This window comes from Cyanistes caeruleus, chromosome 2 (genome assembly GCF_971803275.1).
Source record: "Cyanistes caeruleus chromosome 2, bCyaCae1.hap1.1, whole genome shotgun sequence".
Classification (NCBI taxonomy): domain Eukaryota; kingdom Metazoa; phylum Chordata; class Aves; order Passeriformes; family Paridae; genus Cyanistes; species Cyanistes caeruleus.
In genome coordinates, this window is record NC_141702.1 from 70482008 (window position 1) to 70504147 (window position 22140).

General features: G+C 41.2%; 2 protein-coding genes and 1 long non-coding RNA gene across 6 annotated transcripts in view; 2 read left to right on the forward strand and 1 right to left on the reverse strand.

Annotated features, from left to right (window-relative positions):
• Positions 1-3311, forward strand: part of PCNX2 (pecanex 2) — a 149318-nt gene extending 146007 nt beyond the window's left edge. For all 3 annotated transcript variants that reach the window (XM_086877801.1, XM_086877802.1, XM_086877803.1), the window contains one exon: positions 1581-3311. In XM_086877801.1, the coding sequence (XP_086733927.1) occupies positions 1581-1754 (174 nt within the window). In that variant the 3' untranslated portion in view covers positions 1755-3311. The remainder of the gene's footprint in view (positions 1-1580) is intronic.
• Positions 1-20535, reverse strand: part of NTPCR (nucleoside-triphosphatase, cancer-related) — a 46574-nt gene extending 26039 nt beyond the window's left edge. The window contains exons 1-5 of one of the 2 annotated variants that reach the window (XM_023923857.2): positions 20383-20535; positions 17802-17964; positions 16632-16734; positions 13776-13985; positions 8150-9418 (exon numbers count right to left, since the gene is read on the reverse strand). In XM_023923857.2, the coding sequence (XP_023779625.2) occupies positions 9350-9418; positions 13776-13985; positions 16632-16734; positions 17802-17964; positions 20383-20416 (579 nt within the window). In that variant the 5' untranslated portion in view covers positions 20417-20535 and the 3' untranslated portion in view covers positions 8150-9349. Of the gene's footprint in view, positions 1-8149; positions 9419-13775; positions 13986-16631; positions 16735-17801; positions 17965-20382 lie in introns of those variants that run through there. The other variant, XM_086877812.1, reaches the window with a different exon arrangement.
• Positions 20457-22140, forward strand: part of LOC111926876 (uncharacterized) — a 53730-nt gene continuing 52046 nt past the window's right edge. The window contains exon 1 of the long non-coding RNA XR_015283377.1: positions 20457-20656. This is a non-coding gene — a long non-coding RNA (uncharacterized LOC111926876). The remainder of the gene's footprint in view (positions 20657-22140) is intronic.

A 22140-nucleotide genomic window follows, 5' to 3' on the forward strand; every position in this document is an offset into this window, starting at 1 on the left:
AAGACCTGAAATCTTGTTGCTGAAAGTTAGTCAAAGGAATCTGTACTAAAGGAAACCAGCATGCCCTGTGATTAAACATTTTCTAAGAGCAAAACACTACACTCAAAAAACTTTCAGCCTTCTTCCCAATATAGTCACAGTTTTATTCCTAGCTTCCCTGAAAAATTCAATTCACATTGTAGAGTTACTATTTTATTGTTTACTTAAGTATATTTATTTAACTTTGGTTGCCATCCACTGCTGTCCTGAATTTTGAAAATTGACCTCAGCACCAGAAAGGTGAAACATGTAAAGATGGACTAGAAATAAAAGGTGACTGTAGTTAACCAACATAATTAGACAAATTTTGCATTTGGCCTATCAAAATGGAAACCAATGTGGTGACAGTGAAAGACTGTGGATAGAAGTCCCTAGCACTTTTCTGTTACTGTCCTGAACTGTGTATAACTTCCCTAGTTTCCAAAGAGTTCTCCAAACCTCAAGTTAGAAGAGCTCCTTGGCCTGTGCATATTTTGCTCTCAACCCAAAAATACCATGTATGGTACAGTTCCCTAGAGTTTCACCATGAACTTCAACAGGAGTCAACCAAATGTTACTCATCTAGGTCCAATGCTGCTTTGTTACTGTAAGAAGTATTAATATTACTACACATACAGCTGAATGTATCCAATGAGAAGGCACAATTCCAACTCCCAGGAGTTCATGGCCTAATTCACAAGAACTCAGCCAGTCTGTGATACTGAGTACTAATGGTAGAATTCACCTTGTCCAACTTTTAGGTAGCTACCTAAATTTGGGCATGAGATCTCAGTAGGTTGTTGTTGTTGAGGCTTCTGTTTTCAATGAAGAGGCCTTCATCCACTTCATCCTTGGAGCTATTAGGAGGAAATTCTCCCCTGGGAGACCTGTATCTCTCTGCCAACCATTGGTAGCCTAAATGACACAGCAAGACCACATGGTGACGTTTAGATGAGGTGAACCCTGGCCAAAGTGACTGCTCGGAGTCCAGGTGCCCGTTTGATTGAAAGTGGTAAAGAGCAAGCCTTTCATTGCAACGCTCACACAGCAAAGTTCTGGAATGCTTTTATCCTAATGGACTCCTTACAGTGGGGCGGCACTGCGCTTAACGTTTTCAGACTGATAATTGCATTCCGGTTTTGATGAAAAGGTTTCTTTGTAAGTTGGATTTAAAATGTGGTGTATAAAGCAAGCTCCAGAGCAACCTGATTTAACAACTTAGAAGTCAGCCCTGCTTGAAGCAGCAGTTTGGACTGGATGACCTCCAGAAGTCCTTTTCAATCCAAATTCTTTTACAGTTCTCTATACATGTACATCTGTGGTACTAAACCTCCAGCTCCTGGTCTGCTTTTCCTTCCAAATTTATGCGTTACACAAAGTGTGACAAGTACCTCTTCAGAACTCCCTTGTGAATAATGCATGTTTAAGAATCCCATGGAGTTTCACAGAATGACATCCCTACGTCAATTTTTAAACTTTTTTCACCTGTCACTTCAAAAAATAGCTGAAGTGTTACTTCGAAGTTTCCTAAACTAGTTGACTTTTTCTTTCTTACTTTCCAGCAAGCCGCTGAGACCTGTGAAGCAACAGATGCTACGGAACCAAGACCCCAGCGGGAGGCGGGTCCAGCCCATGCACTATTCATGAGTCGGAACCTGGAGTGCAGAAGGGCCAGCCAAGAAGATATGGCCCTGGAAGACACCGCTTCCCAGCAGAGCCTGTCTGAGGAGCAGTGAGGAGCATTCCTAGCACAAGGGCCACGCGCTTCTTAGCATTAAATACAGACAGAGTTAGGTCAGGAAGCCGCACATGGGTTTAGGTTCTTTCAAATGTAATAAGCAACCTTCAAATGTTTATTTTTCTAATTTCTACACAAGAATATTACAGGGCGGATGTTCTTCAGCTAATGGCCTTGGCATGGTTTGGGTTGGAAGATATCCTAAAAAACACACAGTGCCACTTCATCTCAGGTTCTTGTAAATCCTAAGAACAATGAATACAACCTGTTTAATGTTCCTTCCCCTGGAATGGTCAGAATCACAAACGAATACAGTAGGAAATGTTAATACAACTCAGTGAAAAGCACACAAAAGACATCTCTTTCTGCCATAACTAAAGAGCTGATTGCATGCAAACTAACTGAAATTTGGTATATAACATATAGCAAAAGGCAACTAAGAACAGAAGCAATGAATACATAGAAGGACAGTACAGTGTCTGTAACATTAGAGCTAAATCTGATTATTTTTTCCAACAGCAAATCTTTTTTTTGACGTGCTATGCAGGTGCTAATCTGAATAGCAACACAGCATCTCAGACTGATATACTGCATGCAGCCATACTGAAATACTGTGTGAACGAGCCACGCTACACCAATTAACAAAAGCCAAGCGTAAGAAAAGAAAGTATCCAGTGCATGGGAAGCCTTCAAAGCATATGGTGCACCTTATTTGCAAAGCAGCTTTGCATAAATTAGGTATTATCTCGTGCTCCTGTTTGGTTTACAGCAGTGCTTCTCAAATTCTAAGCAAGAGTACCCTTAGGAGTCGAAAAAGGGCCATGGGGAATCCTCCTCAAGGACAGAGAAGTGCAAAGCAGGCTGTAATTACTGTCTGGAAGTGTTTGTGTTAGGAAGGGAACAGCTAAATACCTTTAATTGCTGGACACAGCTCAGTGTCCATAAACACTTTTAGCCAGTAATTACAAAGCCCTCTGATTTCCCTCCCCCAGAGAAAACTGAGCTGCTGCCAATAAAGACAGATGATACAAAAAGGGAGGCCATGCCTTCACAAGGTTTGAGAAACGCTGATTTACAGGAATGCATGACTACTTTGAAACCCAAAAGGCTACAGCAAATCCTTCCTCTATAGTAGAGTCTAAACAAACACGCGTGTGGTTTTTTTTTCAATTAAAAAAATTGCAGCTATCAGTGTCTTGCTGTTCCTCTTTACTGTAACTACCATGGATTGTTTCTAAATCTCAACACAATGATGTGCAGCCAGGCTGTCTTGTCCCAATTAACAAGATTTAACAAAAGATGCTGTAGCTAAGTCTCATTACTGTTAGGCAATACTCAGTTGCATTCTGAGCTTCCTACTGTGCCACACTTCAGATCTGAATAGTAGAACTAAGTAAGACTGAGTGAAAATAAAATGATCCAAGTATGTTTTGTGGGTCTTCTATTTGCAATTGTTTTCACTTGCTTTCTGTCTTATAAAATTAAGAAACCTATTCCTTTTTAGTCCACTTCAGATCTTTATGATTTGATTATCAATAAAGCTTAGCATAACCAAGGAGAAATTCTGCTCATGTTCACAAAGACAAAAGCAGAGTGTTCATCTACAGCCCTCTAGACAGATGATCATCAGCGCAGTTCAGGCCCTCCTAATGTCTCCTCTAGCATCCAGGTGAGATGTGGAAGAGGAAATTGAATTCAGCTGCTCCCTTCCGACCAGTTCTGGCAGATGATGACTCTTGTCCCACCACACTGTTCATGGTTCACATGTTCACTGTTCAAGTGCTTCATTATGAAGCACTTCAAAGCATCCTTCAAATGAAGGATGGAGGTTTTACAGTTAAGACTCCAACTAACAGCCACCAGCCCCTTTTCTGCTTTGGGGGCTTTTGCATGACAGTCCACAGGGTAAACCATAACTGCTTCGTCTTCCTGCATGGAGGCAGGGCATACAGGTGGCTCGGGAAAGCACCAAGAATTTTCCCATATTCACCTAGAATCAATTAGGCCTCCAATTTTCACATCTTTAAGTTTGAATCAATTTCCATCGAAAATAAGTAATTCTAGTAGTCCAAAACAACCTAAATTATTCTGTGTATCCAATTCAAGCATACTAAACCAGACTGGGGAATGACTGCACAAATGCCTTCAGCAGCAAGGTGTATTTGCTTAGCACAGATTGAGGCCCCAGTGACAGCACCTTCCCCCAGCACATCTTCTGCAAGACTCCACCATCTCCATGGCCTCTGGTTCTGCATCCTAAAGTAATGCAGTCACCTTACAGTTCCTGACTTAGTCCAAGGACTTTCCCCTGGAGCATAACTCCTCGGGGACAGCAGTTGTGCCATGAAGTCCAGACTCCTGTTGCACAGGGTGGCTGCTGGAAACGGCAGGTTCCAACGCCTTTGTGGAGTCACAGCAAGCAAGCACGGCAAAACAGGAATCAAGGCAAGATTCAAAAATTGGTTCTTTTTTTGTAGCCAAGTCTTACCCAGTTTTTATTTTACCTTGAAGTTGCTATTGTAGCACAGTGGGCTGAAAAAACCCAAGAGTGACCACAAACAAGCGTAACGCAGAAAAAAAAATAATAAAAATGACCACAAACTCTCCCATGTTACATTCCTCTGTTATTTTGGAGATAGTCTGATGTTATAGCAATAAGACTACTGCTATATGCAGCAGTTTTATATATGAGCCAATCCTACAGAATAATCTGACATAATGGTTAGAAATGAAACCTGCAACTAGGCATGAGGTTGTATCAATTAAACACATCTTAGCCTTCCCCCATTTCTGCGTAAGGTAGAGATACACCCAGTTAACTCTGCTTGTGAAGGTGCACTTAGGGCTCCAATGCACACCAAGCTAATAAATAGGAAACTCATCTTTACACAAGGCCTAATTTGAACAGTAAGTTGCTCCAAAAAGCTCTGCAGAACACCAAAAGGCACATGAGCCCTCCGCACCAGTGCCTACATGCACATGAAGGCTTTGAGTCATACCTTTAATTCCTGAAAAACAGCTTGATACTTAACCTCACACAGGTGCCTCAGTTGCAAGATGGAAGTATGCCGCTTTTGGGGCAGGTTTTGGCCTTTAAATTAAAAGCAAATGTGATTTTCATTGCTATTATGTCATCTGTGATCCTGTTGATGGGTTTCACAATACCCAACACTGTCAAAACTTGGCCCTAAAGTTGCTCAGGCTTAACAGTTTGCCTGCATGTCTGATCTCTTGCTACAGCTGTGATGCAGGAAGGATGGCACCACCACCATGTAAGGACCTTTTATCAAGAGTTCCATCAGGGTTTTTTGCATCAGGTGCTATGCTTGATTTCTCAGCTTATGCTAAGCTGCGAAGGCCACTTACTTATTCAGCCAGTCCAGAATGTTTTTGTCTTTACAACATGAAAATAGTGATGTTCCCATCTTGTTAGCAAGCTGAATGCATCCTTTGAGGAAATCAAGTTCTCAATCTACAAGATCATTTGTACATGCAGTTCTTTCATAGAAAAGTCAGAAGGGATGAAGAGATAGAGGCCTTCTCTGCCTCCCCCTGGCTTAACCTCAGATAACATCACCACTGCTGAAAAGAAACACTAGGAGTGATTTTATCCACACTGTCTCAGCAACCAGAGAGGAATTCGAACAATACAGCAGGATACAGGAGAGAGGATAATATGGTAAACACAAACACAGTACTTCAGCCTTTGCACTGAGCATGGGATACTTACCCCCCTCACTTTTTGTTTTCCTAAAGTTTCCTTTCCCAAATAGGCTCTTGTTTATATCCTATAGTAAAAGCCAGTTGCTACACTTGTAATGGTGAACCATGGCCTGGAGATCTGGCAAAAAGAGTTTCAGTAACTTTTTACTAAAGCCAAGTACAGACTGCTTGAACTGCTCCCATCCACCAGGAACACTGGCAAGCCCCAGCCTGGCCTTCAGCCCAGCACAGCAAACAAGTAGGAACGAGTGATGGACATAGTCTGCAAAGTTCATTCCTGTTCATCCAAAAATAAAAACCAGAGGTGCTGGCTGTTCCCTCCATTTTGTAGTGTCATGCAACTTATCTGTGAGAACCTGAAGTTCTTTTTGCAAAGTCTCACCTCATTCCCATAGGCAGAAAACCTTGGCACTCACTTCACTGAAGACAAATCTCAATGAAAATGACTTATCCATGTTAATCTTTTTCCCGTGACATGATGACCAGATAGTCTCAATGTCTATGAATGATGTGCTGATACTATTAAGTTCTTAGGACTCTGTGATGTCATTCACAGCTTTTTATAAAAACTGTTTATTAGAATAAGGCAAGAAAAGTCATCTGCATTTGTCTCCAGCCCACCAACTGATGGCTTTTCTCTTACTAGAAAATTTAAGTTAAAGATTAGCTGAATTTTGTGCAGCTCATTATAGAAGATTAGAATTACCAGTGAGATTCTCCAGCATGTAATAATCATCTTCTCTCCAATGCATTTTTTTAAAACACCCAATTATTGCCATATTCAGATTAGTCCCTGGATTAGGAGCTGGTATTTAATTACCAGGTTTCACCAGTGCTTGTACATCCTTAAATCTGCAACACAGACATATTACTTGTAATTAACTTTGCAGCAGGTCCAGTATGAAAGATTCACCTCTCTCACTCAGTTTTAAGAGTCAAAAATTGCTTAATGCATAATAAATAATGCAGGCCCTGTTTATTCCATGCTGTGTGCAATTTTATGCTGGAATTACAAGACTTGTTGCCAAAAATGTCCTTGATTCTCAGGATTTGAGACAGTAATTGCTACCTCACATTCTCCCCTTTTTTGTACCAATTAAAACCTGCAGGTGCACTAATGTTGTCATCTGGAATCTAGCTGGTACATCGGAGGTGCTTTCCACCAAATGCATTCTATTAATAAAACTGGCCCACCAGGGGAATTGTGAACGCTCCATTTGCTGTTAGAGTGCTCTCAAGGCCTTGCAAGTATTTCACTAGTGCAAGACCAGACAATAAATTTTTACCTTTAAAGTAAACACAGGTTGTCATAAAAACTTACATGCAGTTGGAAATACAACTTTCTCACTCACTCAATGTATATTGGATGCAGGTAAATCGTATCTTCAGGACCATCTGAGATTTAAAGGCCAGACACGACTGTTAAGGTCATCTACATTCTCCTGCTGAACACAGATCACAGAATCTCTCTTTATTTCTCTTGAAAAGCACCATAGCTCAGAGAGAAAACAGGCTTAAAAAAAGGACCACTAATTAATGACACTCACCAGTCTTGAGACAGGTAGCAGGAAACAACACTGATGGCAGTAGCAAAAATATGCATTAGTTTAAAAGGGCTGATATTTCACTCACAGTTCCAGAGAAGGAAAAATCCACCTGCATTTTCTAGTGGCTATCTAACCATGGTACAAAAGGTCTTCCTTGAACCATGAGACAATGGATTAAAAATATTATAAGCACTGATCTAAAGTTCCCCAAACTTATTGTAATTGTTCTGGGATTTTTTTCCCCCACATTCTACTAAATGATGGGACTACATTAGGCATCATGGCACTACATGCAGGGTAAAATATCTAATTTTATGAGGAATAAACACCACTTCAAGTGATCTCTCAGCAATACTGGCTGAACCAGAATTTAGAAGACTGACTCCTAACAGAACTACCCTCCTTGGCCTCTACTAGAGAAGTGCCAAATCTCTCCAATTTTTATTTAGCTATAAAGGTCAGTCCTCATTTAAGACTCGACAGCAGTCCCACTAAAACTGTGCTAGATTTTGGGTAGCTCTTTAATCATTGAAGGCTATTCTTTTGCAGCATATTTTACAGCTTAAGAGACTTAACATTGAAACAGGAGGGCACTCAGCACTTAGGTGCAGAGAGGTTTCTGTTCAAAAACCTATGGCATACAGCCCTAACAAAGTTTACTTTGGTTCCAAGTCCTCAACATCTAAAAAGGTATTTTGTCTGAGTAGAATGCCTAAAGTAGGGAACTAATCCCAGTTAAGGGATTAGTGTGTCTTTAGGACACAAACTTATTTTGCAAAAAGCAGCCAGGAGCTGTACATTGTCAAGTGGAAACTCTAAGAGGAGTTTTCCTTTTCCCAAATATGATGAAGACAGTACTACCATCCAAATGGATTTGGGCAGACAGGCAGTCCTAACAAGGCAGTGAGGGAATGAGGCCATGGCATCCTTTAACAGGGCATGCACCTCCTACCACCTGTGGAGGTGCAGTGCTTGTACCAGACACCTGTTCCGCATACAGGAGAGAAAAAGGACATTTTCTTCATGCTCCCAGGAGGTGCTTGCAGGTGTGTGTAAAAATACCTGTCCCCAGCCAGCCCTATACAACTCTGGGTGTCAGTTTTACAGAAATAAATCAATAAAATGATACTTGAAGATGCTTTTATATAGTTTGCTCATTTTAACAGTCATTGAACTGAACAGAAAAAAAAGTTAAGAAACAACTGAATTTTTAGCAACTTTCTTCAGCCAGAGATGACCGCAGATTTTACAGTGTGCACCTGGGAGGGAATTCTGTTTTCACAACATGCAAAACTGATTAACTGGCAGCACTTTTGCTGAACACATTTGCACTCCTCACAGGGAAGCAGGAGTCTAAAACTCTCAAACACTTCTTACTTCACCATTAATCATGTACAGAATTGAACAAGGAAGAAGACCCAAACAAACATTAAGTATCAATAAACATAACAGATTGTAAAATTAAAACAGACAAATGCAGTATTAAGTCAATCACAAAAAAAACATAAGATTTGATGAACTTCATGGACTGCAAGATTTTTATATCTATTATTTGTAAGGGGGGGTGGGACAGGATTGCCACCAGAAAATTGAAAATTAATTCAAAATGCACTCCTCTTATCAATTAGTGTCTGGACCATGTAAGAGAGGGTAGATTTGGCTATTTTTCCTCCCAAAATTGAAATCTGTAAATATCACTCATGACCACAGGAAGTTTCCATGAAACTCTGGATAACCCATCTCACACTGCAACTGCAGACAGGGGTGCTTTAGGGGTAGGAGGAGAGCACATCTGCTTATTCCTTCTAGCTGCTGATTTGTCTGCACCCATGCTGAAGCACACTTGAACACACCTAAGCTGGGTCACCAACAGCTAAATATTCCTACATAAACCAGGCAGGACTCATAGACATTTTGGACAAGGTTCTGCTCTGTTGTATAAGGGCTATGTTGCAGATATTGAATTGACCTGTAGGCAGTACAGTCCAAACACACTCAGAAAGACTAAGATCTCAAACAGATTTTACAGTTAATTGTTTTCACATGAAGTAACTCAGATCCAAGTTGACCACCTAACTTCCAAATACCCAGATTAGAACTGGATGTTAGCAACACATCTGTTCAATTTTTTTTAATTCAGTGAACTGAATTAATTACAATCCTCCTATCCCATTTTATTACCAGCTTTACCCTGCTTACCCTGAAGGCTCCAGTAAAGCCTCCGGGGGGCTAAAGCAGGAAGGACAGACTCTAAACCATCCACAAAATGTTCTAATGTTTTGTTGAAATGAAAGGTTTAGTGTTTACAGGACAGGAAAGGTCTTCATTTTCTGCAGGACTCCACAGCTGCCAAGATGTCTTGCAAAATGCTGTTTCTGTTTTCCTTACTAACCTAGAGAAAGAGAAATTAAAACTGATGTAATTTCATTAATAGCTTCTATACCAGTGTTTACTTCAAAAACAATCAAAGCAGAAATTCCAATGAATTTCTTTTTCAGTACAGTAATGTGGAGTGTCAAACACCTGCCTTCTTCTGCTACTGAGAACACAGTATGCTAAACCCACAAAAGCTGCAATTGAATATTTAGTGATCTTTTGATTTAATTACCCGTGGTATTTTGCAGCATTATTCAGGGCTTGAGTAACTAACAAGAATCACTCAAAGAACCAGCATGTACTTTTGTCATTACTAGAAATCCTTTTCAACTACCAAATTTAACTTTCCTACTATAAAGTGGAGTTCTTATGCCTTCATTACTCGAAAGGGTTGTATTTATTAAGATGACAGACCTAGTCAAAAACATCTGCAAAGAAAAAAATATAACAGTCTTAGCAGTATAACTCTGTACTCTGAGAAACCTTATTGCTACAAGAGAGAAACACTGTGGAAAAGAAATAAAACTATTTGAGAAAGCTGGGGTGTTCTGTAGCACACTGAGATATGCCTTTGGCTGACCAGTCCATGGGAATGCTGGGCTTTAAAGTCTAGCATATGTGAATACAGATGACTGTAAACTGCCAAGTAAGTGCTGGTGCTTACTAGTCAGCTCAGCTCCCAGAGACACAGAGCTGGGGGCTCTGTGTATGTGTAAATTATCCCTTCCTGACGGACTGGGTCCTGATCCAGAGCCCTGTGACCCACAGTGCCATGCATTACTCACTCAAACAAAACCTGGGGAGGTGACTGGGGTTGTCAAGCAGTAACAAGCAACTGTGAAGCATCAGCAAAAGCTTCATTTTAAAAGTCTAAGAAATTTTCCCCACTGTTCAGATCCCTGCAGAGAGGGCAGGAAGAAATCAGACAAAGATACATGAGCTGAAAAAATAACTAAGGGCATTCATACAAAGTAGTTGAAAAGCTGTTTGATGAGGAAAGAGACTCAACACCATGCACAGCATAAAACTCTCTACCAAGGCTCCATTGCACTCCCTATATCTGCATTTAGGATGTGAGCACAAGAGTTTGTATCCCTTCCAGTGCTACAGTCAATAATGAACAAGACAAAGTATTACTACTATTATTGTTGTTATTGTTATTGAATAGCTGACAGTTCTGAGGAATTTGACCCTAGGAGCTTACCACTATTTACAGTCACACACATCAAATCCAAGAGCTGAAAACCAACACTGTAAAACCTAGTGACAGTGCTCTCACCTACCACTGAATTCAAGACAGCAGATCAACATGGGACTAATGAAAAAGTGATGCTGAAAAAGAAAGCGGGGGGAGAGCAATGAAAAGGAAGATCTATCTGAAAATGTCACTGTTTTTATTGAGAATCAGTCCAAGCTCTACAAGATAAACAGAAAACCCCACAAAAACAAAGAGAGCAAGACAACAAAGAATGCTCTTCAGTAAGGCTATTGGGACCCCAAGGTAAACAATACACAGCACAGATGAGCCAAACTCTAAATCTCACAGCAAGTGTACTGATATCCTGACTTTCAGAGGACCTTCTGCACATTTAATAGCTTTTCCCACTGTCTCACAGCCAACAAAAACAATTCTACATTTTATCTATCCTTTTTCCACATGTATATGCCAGCAGTCCAGTGAGAGCAGCAGAGAGAAAGCACCAAGTGCTAGGAAATTTTCACAACTGTTTTACAAAGGCTGTTTGATAGATATAAGTCTCCTCTTAAGATCTGGAGACGTTCTGTGCAGGCAGCTTTCCCAGAGAGAACAAATCTCCCAGTATCTGTACTGAATGTACAAACAGATGGGTGTGTTTTGAGAAAGGAGTAGAAAATAACTGTAGATGCTGCTTATATTAAGCATTTATGTAATGGAGGAAATTGCCACCTAGACTCCAAGCAGGCAACTATAGAGGACAAAAGCTTTCTTCCTCTAACTGTTAAAAATATCATCAGGGAAACCACTCATGAATCAATCTGTTCAAAAGGAACCTTTCCTTCTCCCTATCCATTTTCTTTCTTAAGAAAACTATTTTCTTTCTTAACAGGCATATGCAACCGTATTTCACTAACGGGTTTCATGCAAACAAAATTAATAGATGGGAAAATGGGAGAAAATTAGTATCTGCCACCTGCTAAGGAAAACATGATCCTATTCATGTCACCATGTCTGCAAAACCTATGCAGATGCAGGCAGTGCCAAAAGAGCCTCTGTAGTTTCACTAGAAAGTTTAGTTCTCAGCAAATGGAACTGGGCAACAACAGAAACAAATGTGTTAAATATCAGAGCTCCTATCGTTAAGTGCCCTAAACATAATAAATTAAACACTGGGGACCAAATGGTGAATTGCTTTTATGGCATCTGGGCCCACTTACGCCAACAAAATATGCTTTCAAGACAGGAGGGTCTGTGAAACACCAAACAGCTGTTCTCTCATCAGAACTGTCCTTGTGACACTCTGAGCAGGATGAAAAAACTGAGACGAGCTATCTGAATGCAGCCTAACTCCACATTAAGTGACAAAGCAGAATGCTTTTGGAAGGTAGCCACCTATTTCTGTACACTTCCAGGCACCATCCAAGTTACTAAGAAATTACTGGCTGTGAGCTATTTGGGCACTCCAGGTTTCCCCATGCCACAGCCCTTGAACACAGCTGGTGACCCAGAATCCACTTCAGCTACTAACACCTCTGATTCCCCACGGGCAGGTTCTACCCCTGCTTATGCACACATTTTAACCAGCTGGGAAAAAGCATGCAGTGTGTCACTGGAGCAAGAAAGACAGATGCTGTCCTGCACAAGACTTCAGCTTAGCAGGTCTGTGACACCCAGAAATTACTGCAGTCTTTCACACGTTTCACATCCCCGCTTCTGGTTAATGGATTCACTAGAGATCTCTATTTAATTAAAGAAACCTGCATGTCCTAATCTCAGCAGTGTGAACAGGATGGGTCATTGTTTTAGTAAAGATCTTTTAGCTAGAGAACACACTGCTCCATTGAAATTTACAGAAAGACTTTTGCTGGCTGGAGTCAGTACTTGAGAGAAAAAATTATCAGCAGACTGATACAGTTGAAAACCCAAGGCTGAGTAGCCCATGCCCTCTGAATATGACCTGATAAAAAGAGAAGCAGAAGCCTCAAAAACTGCCTTGAAAAGCCAAATGCTGCCTTCTAGTCCCATTTCCTCTCATGAGAGGGCCAAATGCACACACCACTGTCCTGCCATGACTGCAGCCTTAAGCACTGGTTAAGGACTGGTTATTCCAGCAAGGCTTCTCCATCCCCTCTTCCCCAGCCCTGCCCCTGTAAAGCAACTCCTAAAAAATTCACCTCTACATGTATTTCTGTTCAATAGCCTGACTACAAACACACATCAGCTTGGTAGTGGAAAAACCTGGAGGTTTATCTCTGAAAGGAATGGAGTTGAATGCTTATGTAAGGAAAGGAATAATCTCTCATCTTTTCTCCTACTGTTGTTTTAGCATTTAATTCAATCAGCATTTAATTTAAAATCAGAAATTGAAGATGATAATGGGACCCTCAGTTAAAGGAAAGCTGAGGAACTTTCAGCACTGCAGGTTTTTAAGCCAGCTTTGAATAGGAACCAACATAAATCAAAGGAGTGAGAGGTGCCTTTGTTTTTGTGAAGCATCAAGGACAGTTACTGATGGTTACAGAAACCTCACACGTGCACTCCTAGGAACAGCCTGTGTTTTGCTGTGGTTAAGTTTTTGAGAACCACCCTGTAACTGATCAGGAATGTACTTTCAGGCCCTAATAATATGAAAATTATGTGTGTAAAAGTAACATAACGAATTCCAAAATTGGTTCACTGACTCCAGAGAAAGTACACTCCATTTATAACTGTCCTTCTTCTATAAATCATTCCTGCAAACTCCACTGTTGCCTTTTTTCCTTTTATTTGTTCCTTGAATATGACTACTGGTAATATTTCTGCAAGCCAGTCTGGAAAAAAATCAAAAAAGCTTAAAAATCTGACTGTACCTTAAAAGATTTAACTCTTAGGAATAATGAATACCTATACAGCAATAATACTACAGCAAAGAAACCTTTTAAAACAACTATAGCATTACTTCTGCAGCCCCTCAGAAGCAAAGCCAGCTGTGTGAGACTGCTACAGTAAGTGCCAAATGGGATTTTTTTTTAATAAGGTGAACACCTGCCCATTAAGAATAAAATGGAAACTAAAAAACTTATTTAATGCAAGCTACCCACAGATATCAATTGGCAGTAACAGTTTTTAAACAGAGCCAAATATAAACCAGTAACCTAGAACAGAAGGCTCTTTAAGAATATTAAATATTACTCACATTGAACACTCTAACATCTTTCCTACTTCTTATTTCTTCAACAAGATCCAGTGGCTTTCCCTTAGGTATTGGAATAGTTCCAAGCACCACAGTCCCCGAGCCAGCCAGCGTTTGACGAACAGCTTGAATGAAAGCCTGGCTGAACAGTTCCATTTTACCAATCTCATCTATGACACAAATTCTTTTCTCTGTGTCACCATCCTGATTTACCTGTGGAAAAGTGCATCAAGAGACTGTAAACAGCAAAACTTAGAACCAAGCAACAGAAGTAATCTCTATGCTGACAAAAGAAACACCTCCAAAACAAACAAATTCAACTGTAATACTGGGGAAAGTGGGAAGTCAAAGCTACTGCTGGTAAATGACAGACTTAAAAACCTGTAATTTCTTTTTTAGGACAGATTTTCAGAAGGATGGAAAAAAAAACATACAGTATAATACCAACTACAATAGTATATCCATAATATCAGATTTCCTTTGAAGCAAAATTCTCACAATGGTCCCACATATGAGCTACTTGACAACTAAGAACTGCACTTTGCCTACGAGCAGCTCTCAATCATTCTGAGGGTCAGCAATTTTTAAAAACTCTACTCTTCCCACTAAATTATGCACTTAGTGATTACATTTAATTATGTGATCAGTAGTTACACAAAACAGGTATCTAAAAAAGGAAGACCTCCATTAAATCTAGATTTAGAAGTTTCTCCTCTTGTAGTTGGGCTGATGGAGCATTTCACTCAGAGCTACTGGCTGTCTTCAAAGCTGTCTGGATAACAACTAGGTCTTCTGCAAGCCTCTCTCACATTAGAACAGATACAAACTGAGATATACCTTATTCTATAGCTCTAGCCACTGGATAGTAGGAGAGACACAGTTAACCACATTTGTTTGTTTTTTTCATGAAGAGAATGCTGTGCCAAACAGTGCTGTGCTGCAGGTGGTTGGAGCAGCAGGGAAGTCCAGGAGAAAACAAGGGTGATTGCCACTGAGGAAAAGGCAGCTCGCAAAGCAGAGGAGCTCTTCAACTGCACTGCCTACCCTATTTTGGCAAAAGTGACTAGGCTGTACTCTATTATTTATAGAAATGAGGAGAAAATCAACTCAATTCAAAACTAATATAAGTCCATGAATATGTACCAATACAAGCCATATTACATGGAAACTGAAGAAAAGAGAAAAAATAGCAAAACATCTCCCCTTGTGAAGGCAAAGTATTTGCTTCTGGGAAAGTGAAAGAACTGTGTAACATGCATCCTAAAATCCTTTCAAGCTAAGTCCCTACTGAGTAGCTGTTTTATCTAAAAATCCTTTCATAGATCAGTGAGCCAAAAAGCCAATACTAGTCACTAGGTCACATATTGAGGAAGAGAGCATTTTGTTTTGAAAAAAAACTGAGAAAACTATCAGTCCTGCCTGATAAAGTTTGCAGAACCACAGAGTTCTTCCACTGCAGGATCTTTCCCATTCTCACTGGAGTGAACAAAGCCTTAAGACCTGAATTTGTCCTCAAGTCTAAATGGGCATGTGCACATTCTGCGCTGCTCTCTCATCAAACCAGAGCATACCTATGACTCTCCTGCCCTCAACCTTCATTTGCCTCTCCTTGTTTCAGTTCTCTGATCTTCCTCACTCTCCTCTTCCCTTTTGGGCCATCTTCATATGTGACCACATTCCCACAAAACAGATAAACAGCATTTCCTATGAGCACAGGCACATGCACTGTGTGACTCTGTTGGGCCCAGCTCTTCTCTTCACCTTCCAGTACTTGCAGAAAGCTATGTGAGTAATGGAAAAAATTCAACACTGTTAACACTTTTCTAGGAAGATCTCTTCTGGGTTTCAGTAGTAAAAGGATTTCAAGTACACCATTGGCCTAATTAAGTATTTTTTTTAATGAGCTATCTATTTGCTAACATAAATACGGTTACAGTGAAATTTAACATATAAAAATTGTCCCTGTATTATTTTCCTTCTCCCTTGCCCCAACATCCTTGCTTTCCTACTCTCAGACTTCAATGTTCTTTCACAAAAACAAGATCTCATTTTTGCTCCTTGCACCTCTTTGGGATTTTTTGTTTTAAGTTCACAAAAAAAATCCCTTCTTCTTGTCCCCTTGAGCTTTGGCAGTGTAGAAAAATCACAACAGGATTTTTTACTAGTACAGTTCAGCAGCTGCTGCACACTGTTTTTTGTATGTTATTGCCAAAATCAAATCTGTTCTTGTTTAATTTTGGAGAGGGGAAAGGTTGGAGTGAGAGAGAGGAAGGAGAAGAGAGAAAGCAGTGACAGAATATTAGCAAAAGGATTGTGTGGGAAGTCTTGTCACAGCCAGAGCACTCCCTGTGCAGCAGGCTAAATCCCAAATAATCAGGCTGGTATTATCAGTCTGCAGGTATTTATACAATGGTAATCAAAAAATACTCACTGGATTCAAGAAACAAATACTTCAACTGTAAGAAGACAGGAATCAGAGGAAGAGGGGAAAGAAAGTCTGTAAAGAGGAGCAGCAGCAAAATCCTTTTTCTTAGACCCACTGATTCCATCCAGTTCTCTGTGGTAAGCCACTTTGTGTATTTCCAGTATGAGATGGTGACATAGGAAGAAATGTTTTCTACCTGCTGCCTCTTCAGGTCAAGGAGGTCCTGTTCACAGGACTACAAGCTCTCCAACACCATAATAATGACAAGAGAACAAGCCAGATTTGCCCCTCCAGCTTCCTGACCCCGAAGTCAATCAGAACTAGCAATACCCAAGAAACAGGCCATTAATTACTATCAAAAACTAAGCTCTGTAGAAGGGCCTTCAAATAACACTGAAGCATACATTTATCAGCAGCTTTCATAGAATACTCACATTTCTCAGCATAGGTAGAATCAACTGCTCAAATGAGACAAGGTCTACAACATATTGTCCAACCCGGTATTCACGTCTTGAAGCAGAAGAACCAGAACTGGGACTGAAAAAGAGATAATTAATTCCTTCAAAGTAATGAGTTTAGTGAGAATTCATTGCAGGCATTTCAAGTGAGTTTATAAGAAGTTATCCAAATAAATCAAATCCCCTTAACTCCTTAAAAAGGGAAAGAAATTCTAAACCACGCAGTAAGTCATACTGCAGATAGCTTGTTATCAGATAATAAATATGCATCCTTCACAACTATGCAAGCTCAAATTTCAACAGTGTATTGAAGGACAATGGCATTTAAAAGTCAGCAGGCATATTTACACTGAAATCGAAACTCTTGTCTGCAGTTCAGATCTTTGAATTTTGTAATGTGACACTACAGACAGCATCATAGCAGTATCATCTCAGTATGGGCTACAAAACCCTTAATCTTGGAAAAATACTCACTTTGCATGTGCTGTACCACAGTGTGCTAGCTGCTCTTCCATTAGAAGAGTAAAAATTATTTTAACATCAGCTCTGTGTGAATGAAGTGCTAAGGTCACGCTGGACATAAACAAAGTTTTGCACTAAGTATGAAAATCTAAGTCTAGTGAATCGGGCGCAACTGTGAGGCATTCTGCACTTCAGAGGCCCCCCCTCTGGGGCTCTGAAACACTTTTTTTCTTAAAATTCACAGGTGAGCTTTGCACACCAGACAAATGTTCTTTAAAACAATCCTATATGCAATTTCCCTTTTCATTTTCCACTTCTGTTTCCATAAATCGGCTAGCGGAAACACAAATCTTCCTCCCTGCCCACAATAAGCTACTTAGCTGCATCCCAAAGGGACTTGGCCTCACAGTAAAAGGCTCAGCAGTGCCTTCTCTATCTGGTATAAAATAGCCAGCAAGACAAAACACTCCTGCCCAGCACATTTTCAATACTTCACTGTGCAACAGAGACACTGCCTACATATACTATACAGATATCAGCCAGGACACAAAAACCAAACAAAGAACTTGACCATGAAAGCCATGTGTGCTGGAAATCACCTTCTGGAGGAGCATTTAGTATGCCAAAGGATTGGAACAGACACATAAAACAATAAGCTGCTTACAGTTATTAAAACTTTAGTACCTGACTCTAGATAAAGGTCCTCGGTTTCCAGACAGAGTGACAACATCAAATCCTGTTCTCCTGCCACCTTCTCTAACTTCCTGTGTATAAAATCCATCAATGGGAACACCTGAGGATTTTAGAGCTTGAGTGACTTTCTGGATCAAAGTAGTCTTTCCAACCCCTAAAAATAAAGAAGGGAAAAAAAAGCACACAGCATTAATCTTCTTCTGCACTAAAAGCCCATTTTTTTAAAAGCTGCAATAATGATTCAGTTCAGCGGGAACATTGATTACTTTTGAAGGTTGCAAATTACTTTTTCTACATGGTAGGAAAGAACAGAAGCATCTTTTAAAGTTCATCCTGTACAGACACTATAAAGTTTCTCAACAGAATGGTACAAATATCCCAGGCTACCAATGAATTTGCTAGCTTAGATGATGCATGAGCAGGCCACAAAATTTACCACAACGCAAAGTGATACAAAACTGATATCCAAGCTTGCCTGAAGACTGACTGATGAATCTCCCTTTCTACCACTGATACTCAGTACTTTTTAGGTCAGAGCTAAATTCACCCTGTTTTTAAATCAAAAGGTCAAAGTTCACTGCTATTACCAGATGCCTAACTGGCACAAATGACACACTTCGTACACTGATGTCCTAGAAATCAGAATGACACTCAATGTCCCTCAGATACCAAGTCCTTATAAAGTTCCAACAACTGAAAAATGTTTCTTCTGATAACTGAATCAAGAGACATTTTGTCTAGCTACAGAGAAAAGCCTGTTTATTATGAGGCCAGTGAAGCCATGTATCAGGTGGCCCAGAGGGGCTGTACAATCTTCACATACTTTAATGTCTTCAAGACATGACTGGATAAAGCCTTAAGCAACCTGCTCTGGCCTCATAGCTGATACTCCTTTAAACCTCAAGCCCATTTGTACATGAATTATCTTCTGACTCTATAATTAATTTTCTTACTCTAAGACAGGTCCTTAAAACCCTCACCACCTGATATTTCCTCACAGTCTGATGCACCTTTTACAATGTGAACACTGGCCATGTTCCAGACATCCTTTCAGTTTCCCCCCTGTGCCACTGTACAAGTATATCTCTCAGCAATCTCCTCTATTGCTTCTCACAAAATTTAGTGCTATCACTTCATTTTTAATCACTGCTCTAAAAGATTCAGACAATAGAAAATAATCCTGCAGAATAAAACTTCAAATTCCTGGAGATGAGGGACACAGACCAAATGTGAGATGCCTAAAGATGCCCATGGAAATAATTGCAACATGCACACACCAAGCTTCTAATGCAGACTTTAAGCAGATTTAGGAACTGCTTTCCTAATAGTCAATACTAATGACAAAATATTCTGTAGCTTCAAAAGCATTTAGTCAAATGCTTAAACAAACTTTCCAAATTTGAAGAAGGGGGCTTCCTGGAAGCTGAATAACAAAAAAGTGACAAATGTGGCACCTTCAGTATCTAACATCTTTTCAAGGCCTTGTAGCCTGTAAGTGAATTTATATTAATTTTGCTAAATGGATTTGCTATCTCTGTTTACATTCATGCAGTAAACTGCCAAACAAGCTAGAGTAATTCAAACTAAGTTTAAGAAAGCTTGAAGTTAGACATTTAGCTCATCGAAACAGTACATCAAATTTCAGATAAAAGAAGAAAGACAAGACCTAAGCAGTCCTAACCTCTGCATCTCCTGAAAGGTCGCCTTTATTCAAGTGGATGGAAAACCACTGTGAAGTGGGTGGAATGTATTACTATCTCAGCTTAACAGCAGCATTTAAAATTAATTCCAGTCAAGACAGTTATCTACAAGGGGTTCACAAAAGGGAGAATTAGGCCCACTGCTTTACTCTCACACCACAAAGGAAAGCTATGCAATCACAGTAACTGGGTAATGTCTTTATCAACCGCAGAGCCTGACCCTCATACTACGTCCCACTCAGCCTCCACAATAATCAGATTCCCTTACCATGACAAATTACTCCACTGCTTCAATCAAGGCCTGCCCATCCAGTTATTACCTACACCTGCACTTCACTGAGGCTGGAAGTGCTAAATCACTACAATTAAGTTACGGGAAAGATGAGCCCTAAGAAATTATTTATCGCTGCAGTTTATATTGTAGCAGGATTAGTTGTCCAAGAAGTGTTTGGTATTTTTTTTCCCCCAACACTGAAGTCCAGGGCAGAAGCACCTGGAAAAGTTCATGCTTTGGAGGACTGGATGGAGAGGCAAAGTGGCATTTCACCTGGAACAAACAAACTAAGCAGTGCAACAGCTCTGACCTCGATACGAGGGGGAGAAGCTCCGCGATCTCAGCCACGGAATCTCGGACAGTGCCGGGCCCAGCTGCAGCTGGACGCGCTCCCGGGGCTTCCTCTGAGCCCGGGGCCCGGCAGCAGCTGCCTTCCTCCGGCTCTAAGCGCCTCACGGGCCGGGCCGGGCCGGGCCGGGCCGGGCCGGGCTAGGCTAGGCTAGGCCAGGCCGGGCTAGGCCAGGCCGTATCTCAGGGTATCCCCTCGGCCGCGCCACCGCCCCTGCCCGCCTCCCCGGCCTCCTCCCGCCCCCATTACCTGGGGGTCCCGTGAGAAACACGTGCTTGGACATGACGGAGCCGCGCTCCGCCCCCGGCCTCGACTCCGCCCCCGGCCCGGCCCCGACCCCGCTCCTGCTCCGGCCCGGCCCCGCTCCTGCTCCCGCTCCGCCCCCGGCCTGGCCCGGCCCCGCTCCCGCTCCTTCCCGAGGCCTCGGGCGCGGCGGGCCCTGCCCGGCCTGAGGCCGCCTCGGAGGCGGGGCCAGGCGGAGACTGCTGCCGTGGTGTTTACCAGAGGGTGGACTCGTCTTAAGGTTAGGGAAGAGGGATGAAAAGCGATTGGTTTCCTAGTTGAGGACCAGCGTCTTTTTTATCCAGTTAGCTTAACCTGTCATATGTCTGAGTATGTTAATACAATAATAGAATGTTAAAGTGTGGGAATAGAGCTTAAAGATCAGTCCCAAGCCTGCGACAGGGACACCTCCCACTAGACCAGGTTGCTCAAGGGCTCATCCAGCCTGGCCCTGAACACTGCCAGAGCTGGGACATCCACAGCCATCCTGGGCAACCTGTTCCAGTGACTCACCACCCTCACAGTGAAACAATTCTTTCTAATATCAAACCTAAACTTCCCCTTGTTCAGTTGATACCTATTACTCCTTGTCCCATCACTATGTTCCCGATGAAAGTCCCTCTCTGGCATCACTGTATCCCCCTTCAGATCCTGGAAGGTTGCTGAAGGTCTCCACACAAACTTCTCCAAGCTGAGCAGACACAACTTTTTCAGCCTGCCTTGACAGGGAAGGTGCTCCAGTCACTTTACTAACTTGGAGGCCTCTTCTGGACTTTCTCCAACAGTTCTATGTTCTTCTTATGGTGAGGACACCAGAACTGTACACAGTTCTCCAGATGGGGTCTACAAATGCAGAGATATAATAATAAACTCTCCCTGGAGCTTTTTACCTGTTTCAAGTAAGCAATGTATTCCAGGGTGTAGCAAACAAGCAAATTAAAAGATGAATGGTTTGTCTGATACCTCGATGCAGAAAGCAAATGCAACTAGGGGGGTTGATATACAACCAGGGAATTGTTAAAAACCTAAGCAAATTGAGAAAGGTTTGGCAGATTTAACAAATATGCTGATAGACATCTGCATCCCAAAATGCCATATGCATGTGGCCTCCTTATTTGTTTAGACTTTCCTGATGGGGAGCAGTAAGGGAGCAGGGAAAAGGATTTTTGTGTTGAGGACTGTGATACACAGGCTTCTGTCAGGGTAAAGTGATGCCTGGACACCAAGAAATACTGATTCCTGCCTGGCCATAAGCACCTAAATGGTTACCCAAAAATACTGGGCTATGGAAGGGATACATTCCAATTTCTGTTTGCCTCACTAGAACGGATCACTTCAGCCCATCTTTGTCAGGCTTTCATTTTCAGTAATTTCTCAAGGAGTTAAAGGTTATTTGTCATTTTCATAAAGATAATGAGTATCCTTGTCAGCCAGATGAAATGTGCACATCAGCAGGTACTTCAAGAGTGCACTTCACAGTAGGTGGGTATTTCCATAAATTGAGTAAAATATTTTTGATGTTTACATCACACATGGTCACTCTTCATTGTATTCTTTTATATCTTAGGAGGAATGACTACACGTGGAACGTGTTTTATGTTTAAATACTTAATTAAAAAAAAACTTGACAGCTCTGGCATGACTCTTGGAAGGTTGGAGGGTCAAGAAGTAACAAAGACAGTTTCCCTTGTCATCTGAAATGAAAACTGCTTTTTCATAGTTTAC